At 38.5% G+C, this 21,627-nt stretch overlaps 1 protein-coding gene across 2 annotated transcripts in view; it reads right to left on the bottom strand.

The window, feature by feature from the left end:
- Positions 1-457: 457 nt before the first annotated feature.
- The window catches only part of SGCZ (sarcoglycan zeta), a 995,626-nt gene continuing 974,456 nt past the window's right edge, over positions 458-21,627 (bottom strand). For both annotated transcript variants that reach the window (XM_053703932.1, XM_053703933.1), the window contains one exon: positions 458-652. In XM_053703932.1, the coding sequence (XP_053559907.1) occupies positions 458-652 (195 nt within the window). The remainder of the gene's footprint in view (positions 653-21,627) is intronic.

Here is a 21,627-nt window from a genome sequence, read left to right as displayed (position 1 = left end):
ATTACTTTATTTTTTATTTAATTGTGGAATAAAAGTATACATCCAAAAATATTGAATGGAAAATTGTGCTTTAAAATAGTAAAGTCCTCTATCACTCTAGATTGTGCCCCCTGCAAATATTCAGTATTTTTGTTCTCTTGTTGAGTCTATCCATTTTCTGACAATACTGAGATCCATGTGATTCCTTTTATGGAGCAAAGGCACCATCGTTTTTCACTCTGAAGAAAATCCAAGCTTTGTATCCTGTTTTTCTGAAACTAAATCCTCAAGTTTTATTGTCCACCTTCATTCTGAAAAGTAGCATAAAAAGCTACTAGACGAGGCAGTATCATTTATTGGAAGAGGCTCAGTAGGCCATTAGAAGTTTTAGACATATCACAAGGGGAACGTGGGCAGAACTTTGAAGCAGAGGAATAGTAGCAAAAGGCTTTCCTGGTGTGAGAAAACACAGAGTTTTTCAGCTCCATAGACAAACATTGCTACTTGATTGACATGTGGAGCTAGCTCCAGCTGGAGAAAGATACAGTTTTCCATTAGGACACACACACAACTCATATACAGTCTGTCGAGGTGCGTCTGAGTTAGGTGAGGATGGTGTAAAGGAACCTTGTGGTAAATTTCCTAGTTTGATATTGTCTGCATTTAAAAATATCTGTAAAGATAAAAAAATATATATATTAGAATATTACCCTGAAAAATAAAACATCACCTTTTTTATACGTGTAATTATTTCTAATTGATTTTTGAATGGTAAACTCCTAAAACCATGGCATAACATATAAAAGCCTCTTATATCTTGTATGCAATAATATAGAGGATTTAAAGAGACATGGAATTAAAATAAGACTTTCAACATTTAGATATCATTATGAAAAATACCTTGATCAAATGTTTTTATTTTATTGCTTTTGTTTCCTTTATGTAAAAAAACAACAACTGTATAAACCATTTTATAAGAAAAATAGGTGTAGGCTGTCACTTTAAATAACTATATAAGAATAAAAAAGAATGAAGGGAGCAATCTTTATGTGCATAAACAGAAAAGGGACACCATGTCAGCATCATGTTTATTATCCACCACAAACATAGTTAAAAAATATCATTACAAAGCCATTTGTAAGTTATAAACAGCAAAATATGAACAATTGTAGTCTAGATATTTGTAAATGACAATTCACACAGTCCTGCTTTAAATAATTGAGAGCTGTGGGTAGATGTCTATATATCAAAGTTACGTTGCCCCCAACAAAGATAGTAATGTTCATTACAAAAATTAAATCCAGCTACAAAGGGCTTTATGACTGCAAAAGTCCCAACAGGCAGGATATAAACCTATCTACATTGTATAATTTCAAAAACACTGGAGCCCTGAATTAAAATATCATATTGGTGATTTTAAATCATAGCATTTTTGAAATGCTAGGATTTACCAGTGCTATAAATAAAGGGGACTGTCAGTCAAGAAGTATAAAAAATGTCATGCTATTGCTATTGGCTAAGAGATGGAAACACCCCTTCATTGAACAAATAGTGTTTTTTTCTGTGGGTGGCTGGAGGCACTCAGCTTGGCATAAACTGCAGGCAAATAAAGGAACTTTCAGCTTTATACACTTATACACTTTTCAGTTTTATACACTTCATGAATGAACGCACCCTTTATTTTTAGCACTGGCAAATCCTAGCATAACTTTAAGACAAATAAAAGATTGAAAAGAGACTTAAATTTAAACGCTGTTTAAAGTTTAACATGTAAAATATTTCCTATTTGATGGTGCATAACAAAATATGTACACTAATAAATATGGAGTTTCCACGGATACTAACATTGTATTTTCTACCTAAGTTTGATAACAATGTAGGTGCAATCAGTTATTGCAGGGACAGTCAAGTCCAAGAAAACTTTTTTAATTTAAATAGGGAATGTAATTTTAAACAACTTTCCAATTTACTTTTATCACCAATTTTGCTTTGTTCTCTTGGTATTCTTAGTTGAAAGCTAAACCTAGAAGGTTCATATGCTAATTTCTAAGACCTTGAAGACTGCCTCTAATCTGAATGCCTTTTGACCACTAGAGGGCATTAGTTCATGTGTTTCATATAGATAACATTGAGCTCATGCACGTGAAATAATCCTGGAGTGAGCACTGATTGGCTAAAATGCAAGTCTGTCAAAAGAACTGAAACAAAGGGGCAATTTGCAGAGGCTTAGATACAAGGTAATTACAGAGGTAAAAAGTGTATAAATATAACAGTGTTGGTTTTGAAAAATTGAGGAATGCGTAATAAAGGGATTATCTTTTTAAACAACAAAAATTCTGGTGTTGACTGTCCCTTTGACATTATGCTTACAGAAAAATATGTACAGGCTCACTTCTTTTCTTAATATTTTAAATTATTTTGAATGAACAAAATGAAGGAATATTTGTTAGTTGCATGCAGTGTGGCTCTAACTTAGTATAAGTATGAATATATGTAGCACTGGAGTTTTTCTGTGTAAATATTGAAATCACCAACAAAGTCCATTTTTTTTCTTTGAAAAAAATGTGGAAATATATTGCTTCATTTATTATGAAAAGTAATGTTACAAGTTTCCAAACCAAAATGTCTTCAATTGTTCATTTATAAAAAAACAAACAAAAAAAACGATGTGACTAAATGTTGTTTATTTGTGTTTATTTTGTGATATTATTCATAGGATTAATATGTTAATCTGTATCATAATAAAGTCACTATAATTTAGTACCTTCAATACACAGTTGCTTTAAAACATATGTCTGTTTCCTTCATTACTCCATTCATCATTCAGAGCAAAGTGAGTAAACAAGAACGTTAATTCATTCAAACAGCCTTGGGTTTGACTTATAAGTATCTATTACACTAATAATGTTAAGTATAGTTTTTGTGTGTAAATAAATTTCCCTGTGACAGGACTGATTAGATAAGCACTGTGTGTTGTGGCAGCAATTACCAACGTAAAACACCTGATTCCACCTTCTTAAAATTAATGTAACCTGTGCTTATATGCAATGAATATTAAACTAACATGAATTGCATTAGTGTTATGTGATAAATGCTTTCTAAATATGCAAAGCAATATTGCACATATTTATTTGTCAATTAAAATTATTTTTAAGACACATATTTATCAAACATTTAAATTTTTAATTTAAGCATTTTTATTTAAATTGTAAGGATATTAGCCATATTTTTTTCAATTGTGCCTAGTATAAATCTGCAACCGAGAACAGAATTTCAGTATATCTGTATAGAAAATAAATGTTTTCAATTAATTTCTGTCAGTTTGTTAACACAATGTCCCCATTTATTAACACATGTGCTGACTAAAGATCCCAGAATTTTGCTGTGATATATAATAATTCAAGTTGATTTTCTAATTCAAACTGTGACTATTCTAACTGATTAGAATAGCTTTAAAACCAATTTAATTTAATGTGGAAGTTTAAGCAGATTCATTGAAAAAGACTCTATTGTTTTGCATTGGCTTACTATTAAGGGTCTACACTGTTTATGATCCTCCTAAAGAAAGTTAAATTATTGGTATAGTGCCTAAAGTATTCTGCTATAAACATGAGCCTTGACAATATTTAAAACTACAGATTACGTCTAACCATGTTCTGGGCAAAAAAGGTCAGGATTTTCTACTTTGTAACAGGGTAGTAAGTAACACAGCTCACAGTTTCTTAATCTACCTTGAGAACAGGTGAAGAAAAGTGTTTAATAATGAGTTTTTTTTTTTGTTTTTTTTTTTAAATCTTTATTTCACTGAGCAAGTGGCATTTTTTTGGATCAGTAAGGTATATTATTTTGAAGGTCATGGAGACTGTATGATAGACCCTAAAGATATCTGCATTAGTTTTCGTACCTATGCATATTCATGACAAAAATTGTATTTCCATTGCATTTTATTAAATTAAATTTAATAAAGTGTTTAATACTTACGTTAAGGGAGCCCCTGGGAGTTAGAAGTAACGGGAAGGGGCCTTGACAGTTGGAGGAATAGGCCTAGTGGGTTTTGATTGGTTAGGAATGTGTAGGGGGCGGGCTTAGCACGTGCTATTACGCATTTAATGAAATGAGCGGGAGAATCTGTCATCAGATTGTTAAGAAAACTTCTGTGGAAAGTGCTCGTCGTTGGAGATATTTGTGATGTCGCAGTTTAATGCTATTTTCGATCAACTTAAGTTGGAAGCCGCTAAAATGGGCCCTACCTGGCTCGAAGATAAGTTACGTCCTCTTTTCGTTTCGGATATCGGAGTGAGGGACGATAAAGAGGATGCTGCTTCTAGACCGGTGAGACGTTCTTGGCCTCCGGTCCGTTTGGATCCGGATTCAGAAGGCAGTAACGGCGGACGGAGGAGATCCAGCCCCAGTCTGGGGTTAAAGGCGTCCATGAAGAAGAAAACAGGTTCCGGTTCTGGGAGTCGGCAGGTCGGAGCTGAGATTGGGGATCCCGCTATGCTATCCAGGAGCAGTGGTTCTCTACCGGGGCAAGTGAAAGTTTCTGTAAAGAAGGGTGATTTTTGCCTAAGGGTAAGATGGCCAATTTAGGCCAGAAAGAGGCTGTTAAAGGAAAGAGGCAAGTTAGTAAAGGTGACGGTCCGTTGAGGCCTAGTTTAGCGGGTGTTAGTAATGAGCAAGTGATTAGTGTTAGGTCAGTAGGTGTTTTAGAGAGAAAGAGGGGTGAGGATGATAGGGAGGCAGGGGTTTCAGGCTCGGCCGTTTTATCGCAGGCGGTTGAGGCGCAGGTACATAATGTTCCAAAGACGGCCCAGGTTTTGAGGCCTAGTAGCAGTTTTGAGGAGCAGTAGCGGTATTAGATGAGAGAGTTAAGGGGGTTGAAGTAAGTGAGAATCAGCATGATACGGAGGTTAGTACTGGCGATGAGGAATTAGCCTTATATTTAGATTCTTCTGAGGAGGATTTTATTCCTCCTTCTCCCAGTTCGGTTGATCCCCTTCGCCAGTTTAGACCGGCAGTTAGGGCATCGAGTGATTTAATTTTAAGGGGTGAGATAAGAAATTTGAGGGGTAGGAATGTGGATGTGGTTGAACATTTACCTGTTTCTAATAATGTTTTTCTTTTAGAAGGGAATGAGATTGGGTCACGGCCTGTGAATTCTCTGGGTTTCTTGGTGGTGGGAAATGACGGCCTGAGTGGGGAAGCTCATGGCCTTCAGGAATCCTGGACGGATAATATCAGGCTTGATATAGAGGACGGCGTTCCGGTGGCGGGACGTTCTAATTCAAGGGGAGAAGAAGCAGGGGCGAGTACGGCCAACAATTTTAATTTTGGTCATCAGGGGATTTTGGGACGGAGTCATAACAATACATTTAATAGTTTGGTTAATTCTGTCCAAACAGGTCTGGGAATGGGAGAATACAAGGTAGAGGTAGACAACGCAAGAGGTATGGGGACTTAAGGGGGAAGTGTTAGAGGTTACGGCTGCTAAGAGGGGTAGAGGGGTTTTAGTTGATAGTAGGTTGGGTATGTCTACGGCTAGTAGGGGCATTGGTGTTTGGGCACCTTCGGGGGGTTTGTCACATGTTTCTGTTTTACAGGCTGAAAGAAGTCAACAAGTGATGGCTAATACGGAACCTAGGACTCCTGGGTTCCAGAGTAGGGAGAAGGTCACGGCTGCATCTCAAGTGGATCAGTCTGCTGCGGTTCAGGATCTTGGGACAGGTAATGAGGGATCTGGGGCCGTGGAAGTGAATGTGGGGGTTGAAAAAGTTGGTGTGAATGTTGATCCTTTATCAGTAACTGTTGTAGCGGGTTTAAGGGACTTGTTAGCCAAGTTAGAAGGTGTTAAAGTTTCAGGGGGAGTCGCCAATTCATGGGTTCCTCCTGGATCTGCACCGCAAAATGTGTCAGTAGTGAGTTCTGGTGAGGGAGCAAAAGATGTAGGGTCGGCAATTCAGTCTCAAGCTGTTGGATTGCCCCAGTCAAAAGTGGCTAATGTTGATAATAAAGGGTCTGGGGGCCCTGAACTTAAAATTGCTGACACAGCTTTGGCCAGGTCTTGTTTGTGTTCTATTGGGCCTTTAGGTATGCACTTGACGGCTGAGTTAAGGGAGAAGATATGGAAGAGAGAATTTATTGAATAATTTTTTCTCCTTCCTCTTGACCAGTCTTTTGAGATACCTGAAGACTCAAAGAAGGATGCGTCAAAGAAGGAAGAAGAGGAGAGGAAAAAACGGTACAGAAAGTTACCTAAAACATTTACTAATTGGTTCCAAGCTTTTGTTATTTACGCCAGTGTATTTGATGGTAAGTTCCCTGACCAAGGTGCGGCCCTCTTTTGTTATTTAGTTGAAGTAGCTGCTGCTCAGAGAACATATGGGGGTATGGCTTGGTGTGTTTATGATGAACAATATAGACAACGTTTGTCGGTTAAGCCTGAGATGAAGTGGGATGACCATGATATGGGCCTTTGGCTAAAAATAATGACCCCGTTAAGGTCTTCGCAGCCTTTTCATTGTGGAGCCGGCAGGTCACTTCAGAGTGGGTCATCGGCAACAGTCAAAAAAGGTTTCTGTTTTGCTTTTAATGAAAAGATTTGCAAATGGGGATCAGCTTGTAAATTTAGACATGAGTGTTCAGGGTGTGGGGGTTCCCACTCTTTCTCCAAGTGTTTCAAAAAGAACAAATCGGGTGGAACCCAGGAGTTGTCTGAAAAAGGGATTAACTCCGGTGAGGTACTCTATGCTAAACAGAAGGGCTTTAGAGAAAAAGCTTTGTTATTGTTCAATGTACGGTTTTAAAATCCCATCTTCAGGGGGAGTTGTTCATTACAGAGGTAATCTTAAGTCAGCTAGGGAATGGCCAGATGTTGTTAGGAGTAAACTTGAGAAGGAGGTTTCGTTGGGCAGAATGGCAGGGCCTTTTAAAGTTTCTCCTATCCCCCATTTGCATATTTCTCCCTTGGGTGTGGTCCCTAAGAAAGAACCGGGTAAATTTCGGCTTATTCAACACTTGTCTTTTCCAAAGGGTGGGTCAGTGAATGATGACATTCCGGAAGAATTATCGTCAGTGTCTTATACATCGTTTGACATGGCGGTTAAGTTGGTGAGGGAGGCAGGTCAATTTGCTTTACTGGCTAAGGTTGATATTGAGGCGGCCTTTCGATTGCTTTCGGTTCATCCTTCTTCCCACTATCTCTTGGGTTGCTGTTTTGATGTTTTTTTCTACATTGACCTTTGCCTTCCGATGGGTTGTTCTATTTCTTGTTCATTGTTTGAGTGTTTTAGTTCCTTTTTGGAATGGGTAGTTAAATTTAAGTCAGGATTCTCTTCTATTGTACATTATCTTGATGATTTTCTTTTTGTTGGTCCTCCTGAATTGGATGTTTGTTTGAAGTTAAGGGATTGTTTTTATTTAATGGCATCTGAATTTGGGGTTCCCATTGCAATGGAAAAGTCTGAGGGTCCAGTTACGGCCCTTAATTTTTTGGGTATTACAATTGATTCGGAAAAAATGGAATGTAGGTTGCCTTTGGAAAAGATTGTGGATTTGTCTGAAATGATTCAGCGCTTTCTGGGTGTCCGTAAGGTGACTTTGCGTGAAATGCAATCTCTGTTGGGAAAATTTAATTTTGCTTGCAGAATCATTCCCATTGGTAGAGTTTTTTCTAGAAGAATGTCCTTGGCTACATCTGGTGTTAGTAAGCCTCATCATTTTGTAAGGGTTAAAAAAGGTCACAAAGATGATTTGAAGGTTTGGTTAGAGTTCCTTAAAAATTTTAATGGAGCTGCAATCTTTATGGAAGCTAGGATCTCTAATGTTGATTTGGATTTGATAACAGATGCAGCTGGTGGTGTTGGTTTCGGGGCTTATTTTCAGGGTCATTGGTGTGCGGAGGTGTGGCCCCAAGACTGGGTGGGGTTGAGTTTAACTCAAAATCTAGTCTTTCTTGAATTATTTCCAATTCTGGTAGCTTTGTTTGTGTGGGAGCATGATTTGGTTAATAAATCTATATTATTCCACACGGATAATATGGGTGTTGTTTCTGCTATCAATTCATTATCTGCGTCCTCATTGCCAGTTTTGCATTTATTAAGAGTACTGGTTTTGAAATGTTTGAGCATGAATGTTTTTGTCAGGGCAAAACATATCCCTGGTAAGTTTAATTTGATAGCAGATACTTTATCTCGTTCACAGTGGAGTCGTTTTCGGGAGCTGGCTCCTCAGGCGGATGTAGTCGGAGCGAAGTTCCAGGATCAATTATGGAAGCTTGGGGAGGAGGATTGGCTGAGTTAATTAAGAATTCTTTGGCTCCAGGTACTTGGTCTTCTTATGTATCAGTCTGGAGTGAATGGGAAATGTGGTTAGGTCAGGCTGAACTCAAGGAGGGGTCTGATGATGTCACAGGTTGCTTATTGGAATGGATGTGGCATTGGGGAACTTTGGGTTTGTCAGAATCTAATATGGAAAAAAGATTGTCTGCCTTAGCTTTTAGATTCCGTTTATTAGGTTTGTTTGACATTACAAAGGTTTTTTGGGTATGTCAGATCCTTAAAGGTTTAAAGAAGAAGGCGAAGAGTATAGACAAGAGAAGGCCTATTACATTTACTTTGCTTGAAAAAATTTGGGTAGTATTGGCTGATATTTGTTCATCAGCATTTGAAGTAACATTGTTTAGAAAGGCCTTTGTCTTGGCCTTTTTTGGGACTTTTAGGCTATCTGAATTGGTAAGCCTTAGTAGGAGAGTTTCTGGGGGTTTACAAAAAAAAAAGATGTAATATGGGGTGAGAGCAGGGTTGAAATTTTACTGAGGAGTAGTAAAACTGACATTTACGGAAAAGGCAAGAATATAGTGCTGTTCCCTAATGGGTCAGCGATATGTCCTTGTCAGGTAATGATGCATTATGGGGCCCATTGTTGGTTCACTCAGATGGTTCCTTTTTGTTGCAGTATCAATTTAGAGCCATTTTGAAGGGATCAATTGTTTTATTGGGTTTTAATCCATTAGAGTTTGGGTCCCACTCATTCCGTATAGGAGCTGCTACTGAAGCTTCTATGCTAGGTCTCAAGGAAGATATAGTTAAAAAGATTAGTAGATGGGGTTCAAGTCATTATAAATCTTATGTTAGGCCTGATTTGAGGGTATAAAAATTTTTTTTTTTAGAATGGGGTGAATGTGAGGGAATGCTTGAGCAAACAACCTGAATGTTTTTCTTTTATTTCTTGTATTTCAGGTGTGAGGATCGTATGGGTGATGGGGCATTCATTTATATATTGGGCCAATGCTGAGGCCAGTAAGAAAATGGGCGGCCTGCAGCTCGGGTGTCCAGTTGGTCAATGGGAGGTCAAATGGTTTGGAATTAGGGGTATGTGCTGGAAACTTCTGTTTCCAGTATTTGTCGAGTACAGCAAGGTTTTTCATCACCCTGATGTCTTGGTGTTGCATTTGGGGGGGAATGATTTGGGTATTATTCCTCAGAAGGAATTAGTAAGAAGAATAAAAAGAGATTTGGGCAATATTAAAGATCTTTATCCTGGAATAAAAATAATCTGGTCACAGATTACTCCTCGCCTGGTTTGGAGATCAGCGTGGGATTATGATAAACTTGAAAAGAGCCGTAAAAAAGTTAATAAAATAATTAGCTCTTTTGTAAGAAGGTTGGGGGGGGGGGGCGTTGTTTTTCACCCAGATTTTGAAGTGGAAGGGGCTGAGGAATTCTATCTAAAGGATGGGGTACACTTTAATCAATTTGGGCTGCAGCTATTCCTTTTTGATATAAAAGAAGCTTTGGTCAAAATTTTGGGTTTGGCGGGACTGGGCTGTGTGTGCAGTCCAGTCGGTGGCGGGGGTGCTAGTTCCCAGACAAATATTTTAAGCAATATGGCCAAGTGATTTGGAGGATTTTTAAGTAGTTGCCTCTCCATGGGGTGAGCGTGCAACTGGTTTTATAGGGACAAGGGGTTCCCTATTAAAGTGGAGGTGTGCTTGGTACGGACTCAAAGTGGATATAGTTGAGTCCAGTTTTTGAATAACGGCCATCTTGTTTTTTGTGGGTTTGGGAACTAGCACCGCTGTGGGGAATTGACAGTATGTTTTGATGTGGAATGTTATTTATGAACATCAGGTATGTTCTGTTTAAATGTTTGAAGATGTTTTATTATCTAATATTTAACTTATGTTATTAATAAAATGGCTGCGGACAATTTTATACCAAAGTTGTGTGCAACTCTTATTTATATTAAGTAAGTTATTTGATAAATGTTAGAAGGTTAGGCCAGGGATTGATGACTTTAAAGGTCAGGGAGCCCCTGGGAGTTCGAAGTAACGGGAAGGGGCCTTGACCGTTGGAGGAATAGGCCTAGTGGGTTTTGATTGGTTAGGAATGTGTAGGGGGCGGGCTTAGCACACGCTATTACACATTTAATGAAATGAGCGGGAGAATCTGTCATCAGATTGTTAAGAAAACTTCTGTGGAAAGTGCTCCCTCCCTCCCTAAGCTTGTGGTGTTCCTTCCTTGTTTTGTGTTCGTCGCAGCAATGGGGGGGGGGGGTGCTAGTTCCCAGACAAATATTTTAAGCAATATGGCCAAGTGATTTGGAGGATTTTTAAGTAGTTGCCTCTCCATGGGGTGAGCGGGCAACTGGTTTGATAGGGACAAGGGGTTCCCTATTAAAGTGGAGGTGTGCTTGGTACGGACTCAACGTGGATATAGTTGAGTCCAGTTTTTTAATAATGGCCATCTTGTTTTTTGAGGGTTTGGGAACTAGCACCGCTGTGGGGAATTGACAGAATGTTTTGATGTGGAATGTTATTTATGAACATCAGGTATGTTCTGTTTAAATGTTTGAAGATGTTTTATTATCTAATATTTAACTTATGTTATTAATAAAATGGCTGCGGCTAATTTTATACCAAAGTTGTGTGTAACTCTTATTTATATTAAGTAAGTTATTTGATAAATGTTAGAAGGTTAGGCCGGGGATTGATGACTTTAAAGGTCATGATCTCTTCTGTAAATTTGAAACATTTGCCTTTGTTTTCATGAAAACTAAAATAAATGTTTAGCTTAAATTCACTTTTCATTTTAAACTAATACCTAATAGTGCAGCCACTGAATATCCGGGTAAACGAAAATGTATTGGCGGCACATCTCTAATATATATATATATATTGAGTGTAAAGGACAACATGGTGCAAAGATTTATACCCATTTAAAAAACAACCTTATAATTCCATGACATGCGCTAGCAAATGTCATAAATATATTGCAATTTGCAGACTCTCACAACTTTGTAAAATGTTAAATTCTCTTTTGTTATACTCGTCCATACTGCATGATACGCATTATATGTCACAGGAATGAACAACCAGTTTAATACCATTGTTAGCGTGTTCTATGGTGATTTACAACCTGGGTGCAGCTACTTTTTAGCCCAGTAATGCTTTTCACAGAGTAGAACTTTCCTGTAGTATATCAGTCTGATCCCGCCTATTACGGTCCGTCCAGCGCCGAAATACAAGGCAATTCCTCTTTGAATAAGGAACACAGCAATCCCAGGCAATCAATTTGGCCTTCATTGGGCCTCGTCAGTGAGGTGTAGCCATATTCCTCTAAGCACACTGAGCAAGGAGTCCATGTCTGGTTGCCCCTTTTTCCCTTAGGGAGACTAAATACATACAGAGAGAAGCGCACTCACAGGAACGAACAACCAGCTCAATACCATTGTTTGCCTGTTCTATGGCGATACATCACATGGGTGCAGCTTCTTTTTTTAATAAAGTGTTATACTGTGTATTTACTGTAAATATTTGACATTCCAATGATCTGCACATGGGGGGATATGTTCTAATTATTTATAAATATTTATATATAAATATATATATATATATTTGTGTGTGCGTGTATATATATATATATATATATATATATACCTATATATATATAATCATCTATATATAGATATAAATATATGTTTAACCAACAAAAAAATATATATAGAAATATGTATTTATGAATAAATAGAAGATATTCTTTTATGTGAAGAACATTGGAAGGTGAGATATTCATATTTTCATGGAGGGTTAGCGCACATGAGAATATGCATTCAGGTTTGCGCATGAGTTGGGTGTAAATATTTTTTGCTCTATTGACTTCTATGCAGTAATACAAGAACGCGCACATGATATTGTAAGTTCGGCTTTTTGCGATTGTCAGGTTAGAGCGACAGCAAAAACAGTTTGCTTTCAACTCCTAATAAGAGTCTAACTTGACAAATACAAAAAGCTTACTTCTAGCACAGTTAACGCTCAAGCTGGAGCATTAAATAGCCCTCCACTTGTAATCTGGCCTTTGAACAGGTCTTGCATCAAAAGAAGGTAAAGTGGTTAAAATAAAAATGTCAACATTCAACAATAAAAGCGTAATAGTAGCTGGGTTATAAATCCTGTGTGTATAAAAAGTTATCTTCTTTATTTTAATGCAAAACTATTTCTCTACTAATTAGTGTATGGAAAATCAACAATGTTGTAAATTATTTCAACTGAAGGCAGCTATTTATTGCAATATTTGATTAAACTATTTTACTGTAGCATTTAATACACTGTAAATTCATGAACAGCTTCTGACTTTTTACCCACATAAAAAAATATATATATAGATATTACAATTGGGCTAAAAGAGGCTGCTCATAGGTAGTAACGCGTCATAGAACAAGCTACTGAGCTGTTGTCCGTTCCTGGTATAGTGCTTCTCTTTCTGTATGAATTTGTATTATGACCCCGGGGAAGTCTCCCTAAAGGTGATGGGGGAAATCAGATGTAGATGCTTTGCCCAGTGTGCTTTGAGGAATGTGGCTGCACCTCAATGACGAGGTCAAATGAAGGCCAAAACAATCTTCTTGGGTTGTCATGTTCCTTGTTCAGGGGAGGATTGCCTGGTATTTTCAGAAGATGGACCGCCACTGCCTCCATGAAGATAGTTCCCCGCCGCAACCAGGATAAAGATGGGCTCCTCCATGAAGAGGAGCGCCGCAATTGGTGATCAGGTAGGAGCTGGATTCAAGTCCAGTGAGTAAAATCTTTTTTTTTTTTTTTTTCTTTAGGTTAGGTTTTTTTTTTTTTTTTTTCAAAAAAAGAGCTATGTTCATTTTAGGGGTTACTTTTTTTTATAGAGTTGGGTTTATATTTTTTTGAGAAAAAGAGCTAAATCACTATAGAGAAATGCCGTACAAAAAGACCTTCCAAGGGCTATTGCTAAAGAAACCTTTAGTGTTTGCTTATGGTATTTTATTTTGTGGTGGGTTTCTATTAAGGGGGGCTTTAATTTTAGAATAGGCATAACTGGGTTTTTTATTATTGGTAATATTTCTAATGGGGGTTTTGGTGATTTGTAGCAGAGCAGTCTGCCCTGTGGGGGTGTGGTGGTTTAGGGATTAATAGTGTAGTGGGGTACTTTGCAGTGGGCAATGTGGTGGTTTAGGGGTTATTAGAGTTGGGGGGTTGTTGGTATGCGGGTTAGCACATGAGTATGGGTGTTAGCTTCTTTTCCACTTTTCACAATCCATTGAAGTATATGGAAGAATATGTTAACGCTGCCTTGATATTTTAACTTCTGCTTTTTTGCGTGTCTGGAAAAAGTCAGACACAGTTAGCACGAGAGCCAGGAGCAACAAATAGCCCTCCAAATTTTTAAATTTGTAAAAAGAAATACTGCTCATGTTAAATTCAGAGTAAGTGATATTGATCTATCTTTAATTATATAAAATAAAAATTTTATTTTATATTTTATATAAAATTATATAAAATATTTACTATAATCGTGTTTGTAACACATCTGTTGCCATCGCCAGTTGCACACGCATCATCAAAGAATGTTGGCTGCGCGAGGCAGCCAAAAGAATGTGGGCTGCGCGCAGCCAAAATAATCCACCTGGATGCATTGAAGCTGCATCCCGGTGGAATCCACAAATGGCAGGGTGGTGAAAGAATCCACTGCAGGTAGATTATTTCACCAACCTGCCATTTTCAGAATCCACCTGGATGCAGCGTAGGCAAACAAAGCCTTAAAAAAAAAAAACGCAACCGCATAAAACAATGAAAAAACACTTAACTGCCCGCAAGAAATTAAAAAAACCTAACCCCCCGCATGAAGTATTAACGAAACCGCCAAAATAGCAAAATAATAAAGTAATTAACCTATTAACTCCGAAACCGCCAACCCCCCACATTGCAATAATCCTAATTAACCTATTAACCCCACAACGCAATAAACCAAATTAACCTATTAACTTCTAAACCGCCAATCCCCACAACGCAAATAACTAATTTAATTACTAAGCCCCCTAACCTAACACCTCCTAAATTACCCCAATATTAAGTTACACTTAAATAAAACCTAACATTAAATTGCAAAAAATAATCTAAAATTAAAAAAATAAAAAACTCTAAAATTACAGAAAAAAAAACAAAATTATCAAAAACAAAAAAATTAAACCTAATCCCTATGAAAATACCCCCGCAAAAAAAACCTAATCTAGCTCTTTTACTGCCCTTAAAAGGGTAATCAGCTATTTTACAGCCCATTAAATCCTAATAAAAAAAAAATCCTAAAAGTAAGCCCCAAATAGGTACTTACCATTCCTGAAGTCCGGCAGAGAAGGTCTTCTTCCAGGTGACTCCATCATCTTCTATCTTCATCCGGAGCAAAGGTGCAGCGTAGTGGAGGTGCGGAGCTGTGCTTCCTTGATGCACGGATCGTCATCGGCTGTCCTCAGTGGTGGTCCACAGCGGCAGACTTCAGCGGCGGTGGGTCCTCAGCGGCATGGAGGCTTCTCTTCATGTGATCGTCCGTTGCACACTGAAGATTGAATGCAAGGTACCCAATATTTATTGGGGTACCTTGCATTCCTATTGGCTGAAATTTTGAAATTAGCCAATAGGATGAGAGCTACTGAAATCTTATTGGCTGATTTGAACAGCCAATAGGAATTCAGTAGCTCTAATCCTATTGCTGATTTGAACAGCCAATAGGAATGCAAGTTACCCCTAAATTGAATGCAGTACCTTGCATTCAGTTTTCAGTGTACGCTGGAGATCGGATGAAGAGAAGCCTCCACACCCCTGAGGATTGCTGCCCCTGAAGACCGCAGCTGAGGACCGCCGCTCCGGATCCACACATCAGGGAAGACCTCTCTGTACCTCTGTTCCGTGCTGCCTTAGTTTTGGATGAAGATAGAAGATGATCGAGCCGCCTGGAAGAAGACCTTCACTGCGGACTTCAGGAACGGTGAGTACCTATTTGGGGCTTAGTTTTAGGATTATTTTTTTTGGGGGGGGTTATTTTTAAGATTAGGGATTTAATGGGTTGTAAAGGAGCTCATTGCACTTTTAAGGGCAGTAAAAAAGCTGAATGCCCTTTTAAGGGAAATGCCCATAAAAATGCCCCTTATGGAGCAATGGATACCTTAGGTTGTTTAAGTGTTAGTTTTTTTTTATTTTGAGGGGGTTGGTTGGGTGGAAGGATTTACTTTAAAGGGGTAATTGCCATTTTTTTAAGTAAACAAGCTGTTTAACTTAGGGCAATGCCTATCTTAAGGGCTACTGGTAGTTTAGTATTCGATTAGGGTTTTATTTATTTTGGGGGGATTTTTTATTTTTATAGGTGTATTAGTTTGGGTTTACATTTTTTATTTTGGATAGCTTTGTTTATTTTTTTCTGTAATTTAACTTTTTTTATTTTTTGTAAGTTCAGCCTGGGGGTTTGTATTTTTCAAACATAGACTGCCCTCTGGGCAGGCTTATCGCCTAGTATATTATAAACACACTTCTGATGCACTAGCTCCTGTTGAGCATATGCAGGAGTTTCACAGTGTATGCCTATTTATATCTATGATTTGCTTATGGCTGTCACATGATGCGCGGGACAGGAAATTAAAACAATTTAGAAATTTGCCATGAAAAATGCTGCTCATGTTAAATTTATATATATATATATATATATATATATATATATATATATATATATATATATATATATATATATATATATATATATATATACACACAGTATGTCTATATATAATACATTTGTATTTATGTTTTTATATGTGTATATATGTCTGTAAATTCATATACACACATAAAAAAACATAAATACATAGATCAAATGTCCTCTGTAACCTCAACCGCTACCAGTTTTCAGGCACCTAGGAGTTAAGGATCGAACGTAGTCTTGGGTCCTCAGATATATATGAAATATTAAAATATAACAAAATGCAAAAAGAACTCAGTAGTTGATATATAGCCAACTTCTTAGATTAACCAATAGTGTGAGCCATTTAATAAACTACTAAAGCAAGATTCATAGAACATAGGGTTTATGTAAAAAAGTGAAACTGCAGGTGACTCTGTATCTTACTCCTAAACCTATGATAAGTCATGGTAGTGGCGAAAGTGTGCAAGAATGCAAAAGGACCACACTTTGGCTTAATCGTACTGTGTTTTCATAATTGAAGTAAGCAACTAGCTCTGAGTATAAAAGTCAGTTAAATGACCATAATTTTCTGAGCATATATCTTATATCGAATATAGCGTCTACCTAATAGAGATATAAAGAGGACGTTGTATGTAACACGTGTTAGAAAACTATTTGCGGAGTTATAGCGCTGCTAAATATAATAGTTCTATAATAAATAAATTCATTGTAAACACACATTACTATACTATAAGCTGAAGCATATATCTAAATACAAATGCCACATTAGACTAGTTGACAATCCAACCAGTAGACACTTGTTATAAGAGATTGAGTGTTTTCCAAATAAAGGCTATTGTAGGTATTTAGGATCATATAAAATAGAGAGCTAAAAACCTAGAGTATAGGGAAGGCAAGAGGGGCACATGTTTTGTAAAGTCAGGAAGGGGAAATTGCTGCAGGGTGTTTGTGAAGGATTAAGACAGGTGAACAATAGACAGGTAACTAGGTACCCCATAGAGTAAGGTCATTAGCAGCAACTTTACTAACCCACACCTTTCCTCTGTAGCCGATCAGTTCTGTCCATAGAGTAAAGAAAACACTGGTACCAGTTACAATAGAGCCGCCAAGTGTCAGGAAAGTTTAACTGGCGGCGGGGGCTCGAATAACTAGATTTGTGCACATCCCGGATATTGCATGAATTTCTTGAATGTTGTTGAGTCATGTAATGTGGGTTCATACCCCTTTTGTGCACAAATCTGGTTACTGTAGTACATTGTAAAAGGGCTGTATCTTATGTTTTGTATCCGGGTGGACACCCCCTAATAGTTTTAATTTTAAGGTGTATATTTTTCTTTATTTTCCGTATTAACATATTACATACTAATTGTAAATATTTTCTATTTATATGGTACCTTGTATACTTGTAAAATGAAATAATTTCATCTAATTAATTTTAACATTCCTTTGTCTAATATTTCTACCCTTAACTAATGTTTATGCATATATTGGTGAATGCCTTCACTTTGAATATTTCTACTTGGAGTTATATGGTGACCATAAATTTAAATGTTTGCCCATTTTAAAGATGGAGGACCGTGTACCGGATATCCGGTTTAAGGATTTTGAATGACTTAAATTAAGGTTTTGGACATGCGCACACCATCCTTGATAAAGCTTATTGCGAAACGTACGTTGGACTTATCGTTCTCTGGCACCTTCCCAAGCACCTGCACACCAATAAGAAGAGCAACAGTTACTGGACTTTCTGGGGGAGGTTGTGTGGTTCAGTTTCTAAACTCCTTACCACGGTTTCTAGTATCCTGTTAAGCTCATATTGAGCAATTACTATACTGTATTGCCTAAACTTATTACAAAAGGTGTTGATAGCAGGTCTGGTGACGCTATTTTATATATTTTATATATTGTGTTTTAATAAAATCATTTATCTGAACAACTGGTACAAGAATCTGTTTACCCAACAGTATAAAAGTGGGTGTGCGCTTCTACCTGAGCTTGGTTATAGCTCCACCGCATGTGAGTAACCATTTGCACAGACACAAGTTTTGTATTGCAACGAAGTTACAGACTTACGCTATGTGACATATTTCTTTTTTTTATGAGGATCAAGAGAGACCACACAGAAGACTGAAGAGTGCCAGGAAGATTATACATATCCTTATATGAACTCTATATCAATTTATTTTATGGTTTAACATATATTAGTGGTACCATATATATTGTTTTTTTGGGTTTATCTTATCTTATCACATTTATTTCACCCCCTAATAGTATTTTGGCTCTATTTCAGTTTGGTTCTTGTGGGTAGATGGATATTAGTGCGATTGGGTGTTTAGTACTGCCTCTCTGTTGGTTTAGAGTTAAAGTTTATCCTCTCAAACGTTTTTAATTTAGGGTAGCTATGGTGTTTGTTACCACTGTATATTGCATATCATATTAGTATTTTTTCCTTTTCTTTATATGTTTTACAGATTTTCTTTGTCTTGAAGAAGGCTCTATGTGAGCTGAAACGTCGACTCTGTCCTTGATGACTCGTTGTTGTTCAAAATAAAAATATTTTGTCTTTCTCCAAAAAACCTGAGAGTGCCCTTCACTTCCAAACTAATTTATATATATATATATATATATATATATATATATAGATATATATAGATATATATAGAAATATATATATTAATATAAATTATTTGAAAAAATATGTATTATACGGTATATTTAAATAAACCCACTTACCACTGTAATGTTAGTTAGTCTAGGGGTCATTACAGGCTAGACCATTATAACATATAATGGTGAAATATAAGCTCTTTTTATAGGGCTGTTTTAAATAGGGAAGCCAGTATGTGGAAATGGGAAGGTAAAGAGGACAGTGTGTAGAAATTGACTGTGTGAATGATGAGACACACAGGGTTAGTGAGTGAGGAAACAGATAAAGAAGAACTGTGAAAAATACCACAGAATGACACCTACTTCAGCAGATTGCGCCTCCAGCTTTAGCTCTCACTCTGGCGTCCATCTGTTGCAATGGAGATTAGTCAGTGCAACTGCAGCTTGAGGGGCATGTCAAAGAGCCATAACCGTAATGCTATGCATACCGGATTATGTGCTCTAGACAAACAACACACACATTGTTGTGGTTTCGTGGTTTAAATGTTATCAGTGCACAAACATCACATGCAATGTATTAAAAATATGACAGACTCCTTACAAACGCCTACACAGTGGATCCAAATATTGACGCCCGCTCCAAGCTGCCCCACTAGGCCCGTACTTACGCCTCTGCTCTTCCGCATTTAAAATTTCATAAACCGCTGTTTGTGTGACACCGCCACCTGCTCGCGCGTGAATGGATCAGGATGATTGAAATCCTCTACACTTAAGGTTGCGGAATGATTAAGTAGAAGCGGTCTCAAGACCACAGCTACTTAACTAGCGTTTCAGGCCTTCCTATGTCTTCAGCTTTTGTGACGCTCCAGATTCTCTGACTTGGTTTAGACATGCATAAAACTCACATCTTATTTAATAGCTATTTAATAAATTCGTATTTATTTATTTATTTATTTATTTATTTATTACCTACATTGCATTTGTCAGTTTATTTTACAGTTGAATAGTTATACTCCTGGGCTATCTTTTTTGACTTCATTTCTTTTTTTCTATACAAGTCACCATCTACTGCCTGCCTACATTTTATAACAGTGTATTTGCTTTTTCATTAGACAGGTAAACTCAAGAAACATTCTCATGATTTCATCTACAATTTTAGTGACCCCATTCTTACTTGAACCTCTCATATTCTTTCACTTATTTCCTCTAATGATGTTTATCAATAAACCTCTGCAAGGACTCACAAAATGGCAGCATTTCAAATGTTTTTCAAATGTTTTTAACACCAGTGTGTTAATGTGCCATTGCAGGGCTTTTTTCACCAGCACAAGAAAGAACTAGAAGTAAAACACAGCTTTGTGATTTGTAGCTTTCCAGTAACACTATCTGCTTTCCACTTCAGAGACATGAACAGTGCAACAAAACCATTCACAGATTTTAATATAAGATAGCAAGCATAGTACTATGTAGCTTCACACAAAACACATTTAAAGTTTACAAAAGCAAAAAAGGTTTTTCTTTCTAGGCAGCATTGTAGTCTTCAGTCAAATGTCCAGCAGTGTAAACAACTTTACATGCAAGGCACATTACATTGTGTAATAATGCCATTAATACCTTATATTTAATCATTTTTAATATTAGCTTTATCTGTAATACGCCAGTTTTCCTAAACATGGTATCTCTACAGCCCACTTTATCACAAAATATTTTATTTCAGGGACCGGATAAGATAACCCTTGTAATAACTTTCTTCTTCTTCTGTTATTCATCTTTAAATTTCTGAAACAACATCCCCCTTTAACTTACATAACAAATATTAATCTGCAACAGAAAATTTTTTTTGTGAAGCCTGGTTATTGCTCCCTGGAGGAGAGCATTGACGTAGGGGATAGTGACCCCCATCGGAGCAATGGAGCAGTTCTGGGGTACTAAAGGGATGAAGGGAAGCGGCTCATCCTCTGTTCAGTCACTGCAACCACAAGGCGAAGTTGGTTCCTGAGACTTGCGGTTGCAGCGGCTGTGAGGATGAGCGATGTTGCAGAGGAAGTGCAGCGGATAGCGGAAACAAGAGGACTGGCCTGGTTGAGGACTTACCTGGCTGCGGTACATCTTCCTGGACCTGCATCTACGGCGGCTGAAGGCGGGACGAACCACGACAGGCCGCAACGGCGGTCGAGGCCTCCGGAGCGGCTATCACCAGATGGCGGCAGGAGCAGGAGGAGCGGAAGCGGTGCTGGGCCTGAGCGTGTGGATCCTGAGCCCAGGCGCCGGTCGGAGAGAGGAAGAGGCGGGTCGCAGGAGGCAGCGCGTGTGGAGGGTGAAGATGCCACGAGGATGGCGCCAATCAGGAGCAGCAGTACGGCAGGTAAGGCCGGGCGGAGAGAAGGGCTGGGCCTCGATCATGCAAGGAGTGGGCGGGTGCTGGCGGATGCTGAGAGGAGGTCTGCAGCTCTTGGGACCCGTGTCATGGCGGGGGAGGGAGCTCCCCAGGCCTCTGCATTTTCAAGGGAGCAGGGAGAGGAGACAGAAGAGCAGCATGGGTCGGGAGGGGTTGCTAAAAGGGGGCCATTGATAGGCCGAAAGGGGACTAAAAAAGGTAATAAGGAAGGGGCAGGGGCACCCAGGAGTATGGGGAATGAGACTCCTGGGGGGGGGGATACAAGCAGGTGCAGGGGGGCGCTAGTAAGAGGGCTTTAGTGGAGGGGAGCCCGGTAGCTGGGGCTATCAGTAGAAGTGAATTTGGGGCCCAAGGGGGAGAAGGAAGGCAGAGGTTGGTCAGGTTAGGGGTAGCAGAAACAGAGTCAGCAGGAGATAGCGGGGGATCCCCTAGGCATAGGGCCCTAGTAGGGGGGGGAGTGGTTTAATGTGCCTTGAGAAGGTGGAGGTAGGGGCGAGGAGGGGAGTGAGCGTGGGGTTAGGACGGGGGAACCGCAGGACGTCGTTGCAGGTGGTCCCTGGGGGAGGTAGGGGGCGCGGGGTATGCAGGGTTTCTAGAGGGAAGGGGAGGGGAAAAAGGGGGTGGGGGGGCCGGGGGCAAAGTTGGGAG

The sequence above is a fragment of the Bombina bombina genome, chromosome 2 (assembly GCF_027579735.1).
Source record: "Bombina bombina isolate aBomBom1 chromosome 2, aBomBom1.pri, whole genome shotgun sequence".
Taxonomy (NCBI): domain Eukaryota; kingdom Metazoa; phylum Chordata; class Amphibia; order Anura; family Bombinatoridae; genus Bombina; species Bombina bombina.
The sequence above is the reverse complement of the archived record's forward strand: the minus strand, read 5'-3'. Positions and strand labels throughout refer to the sequence as shown.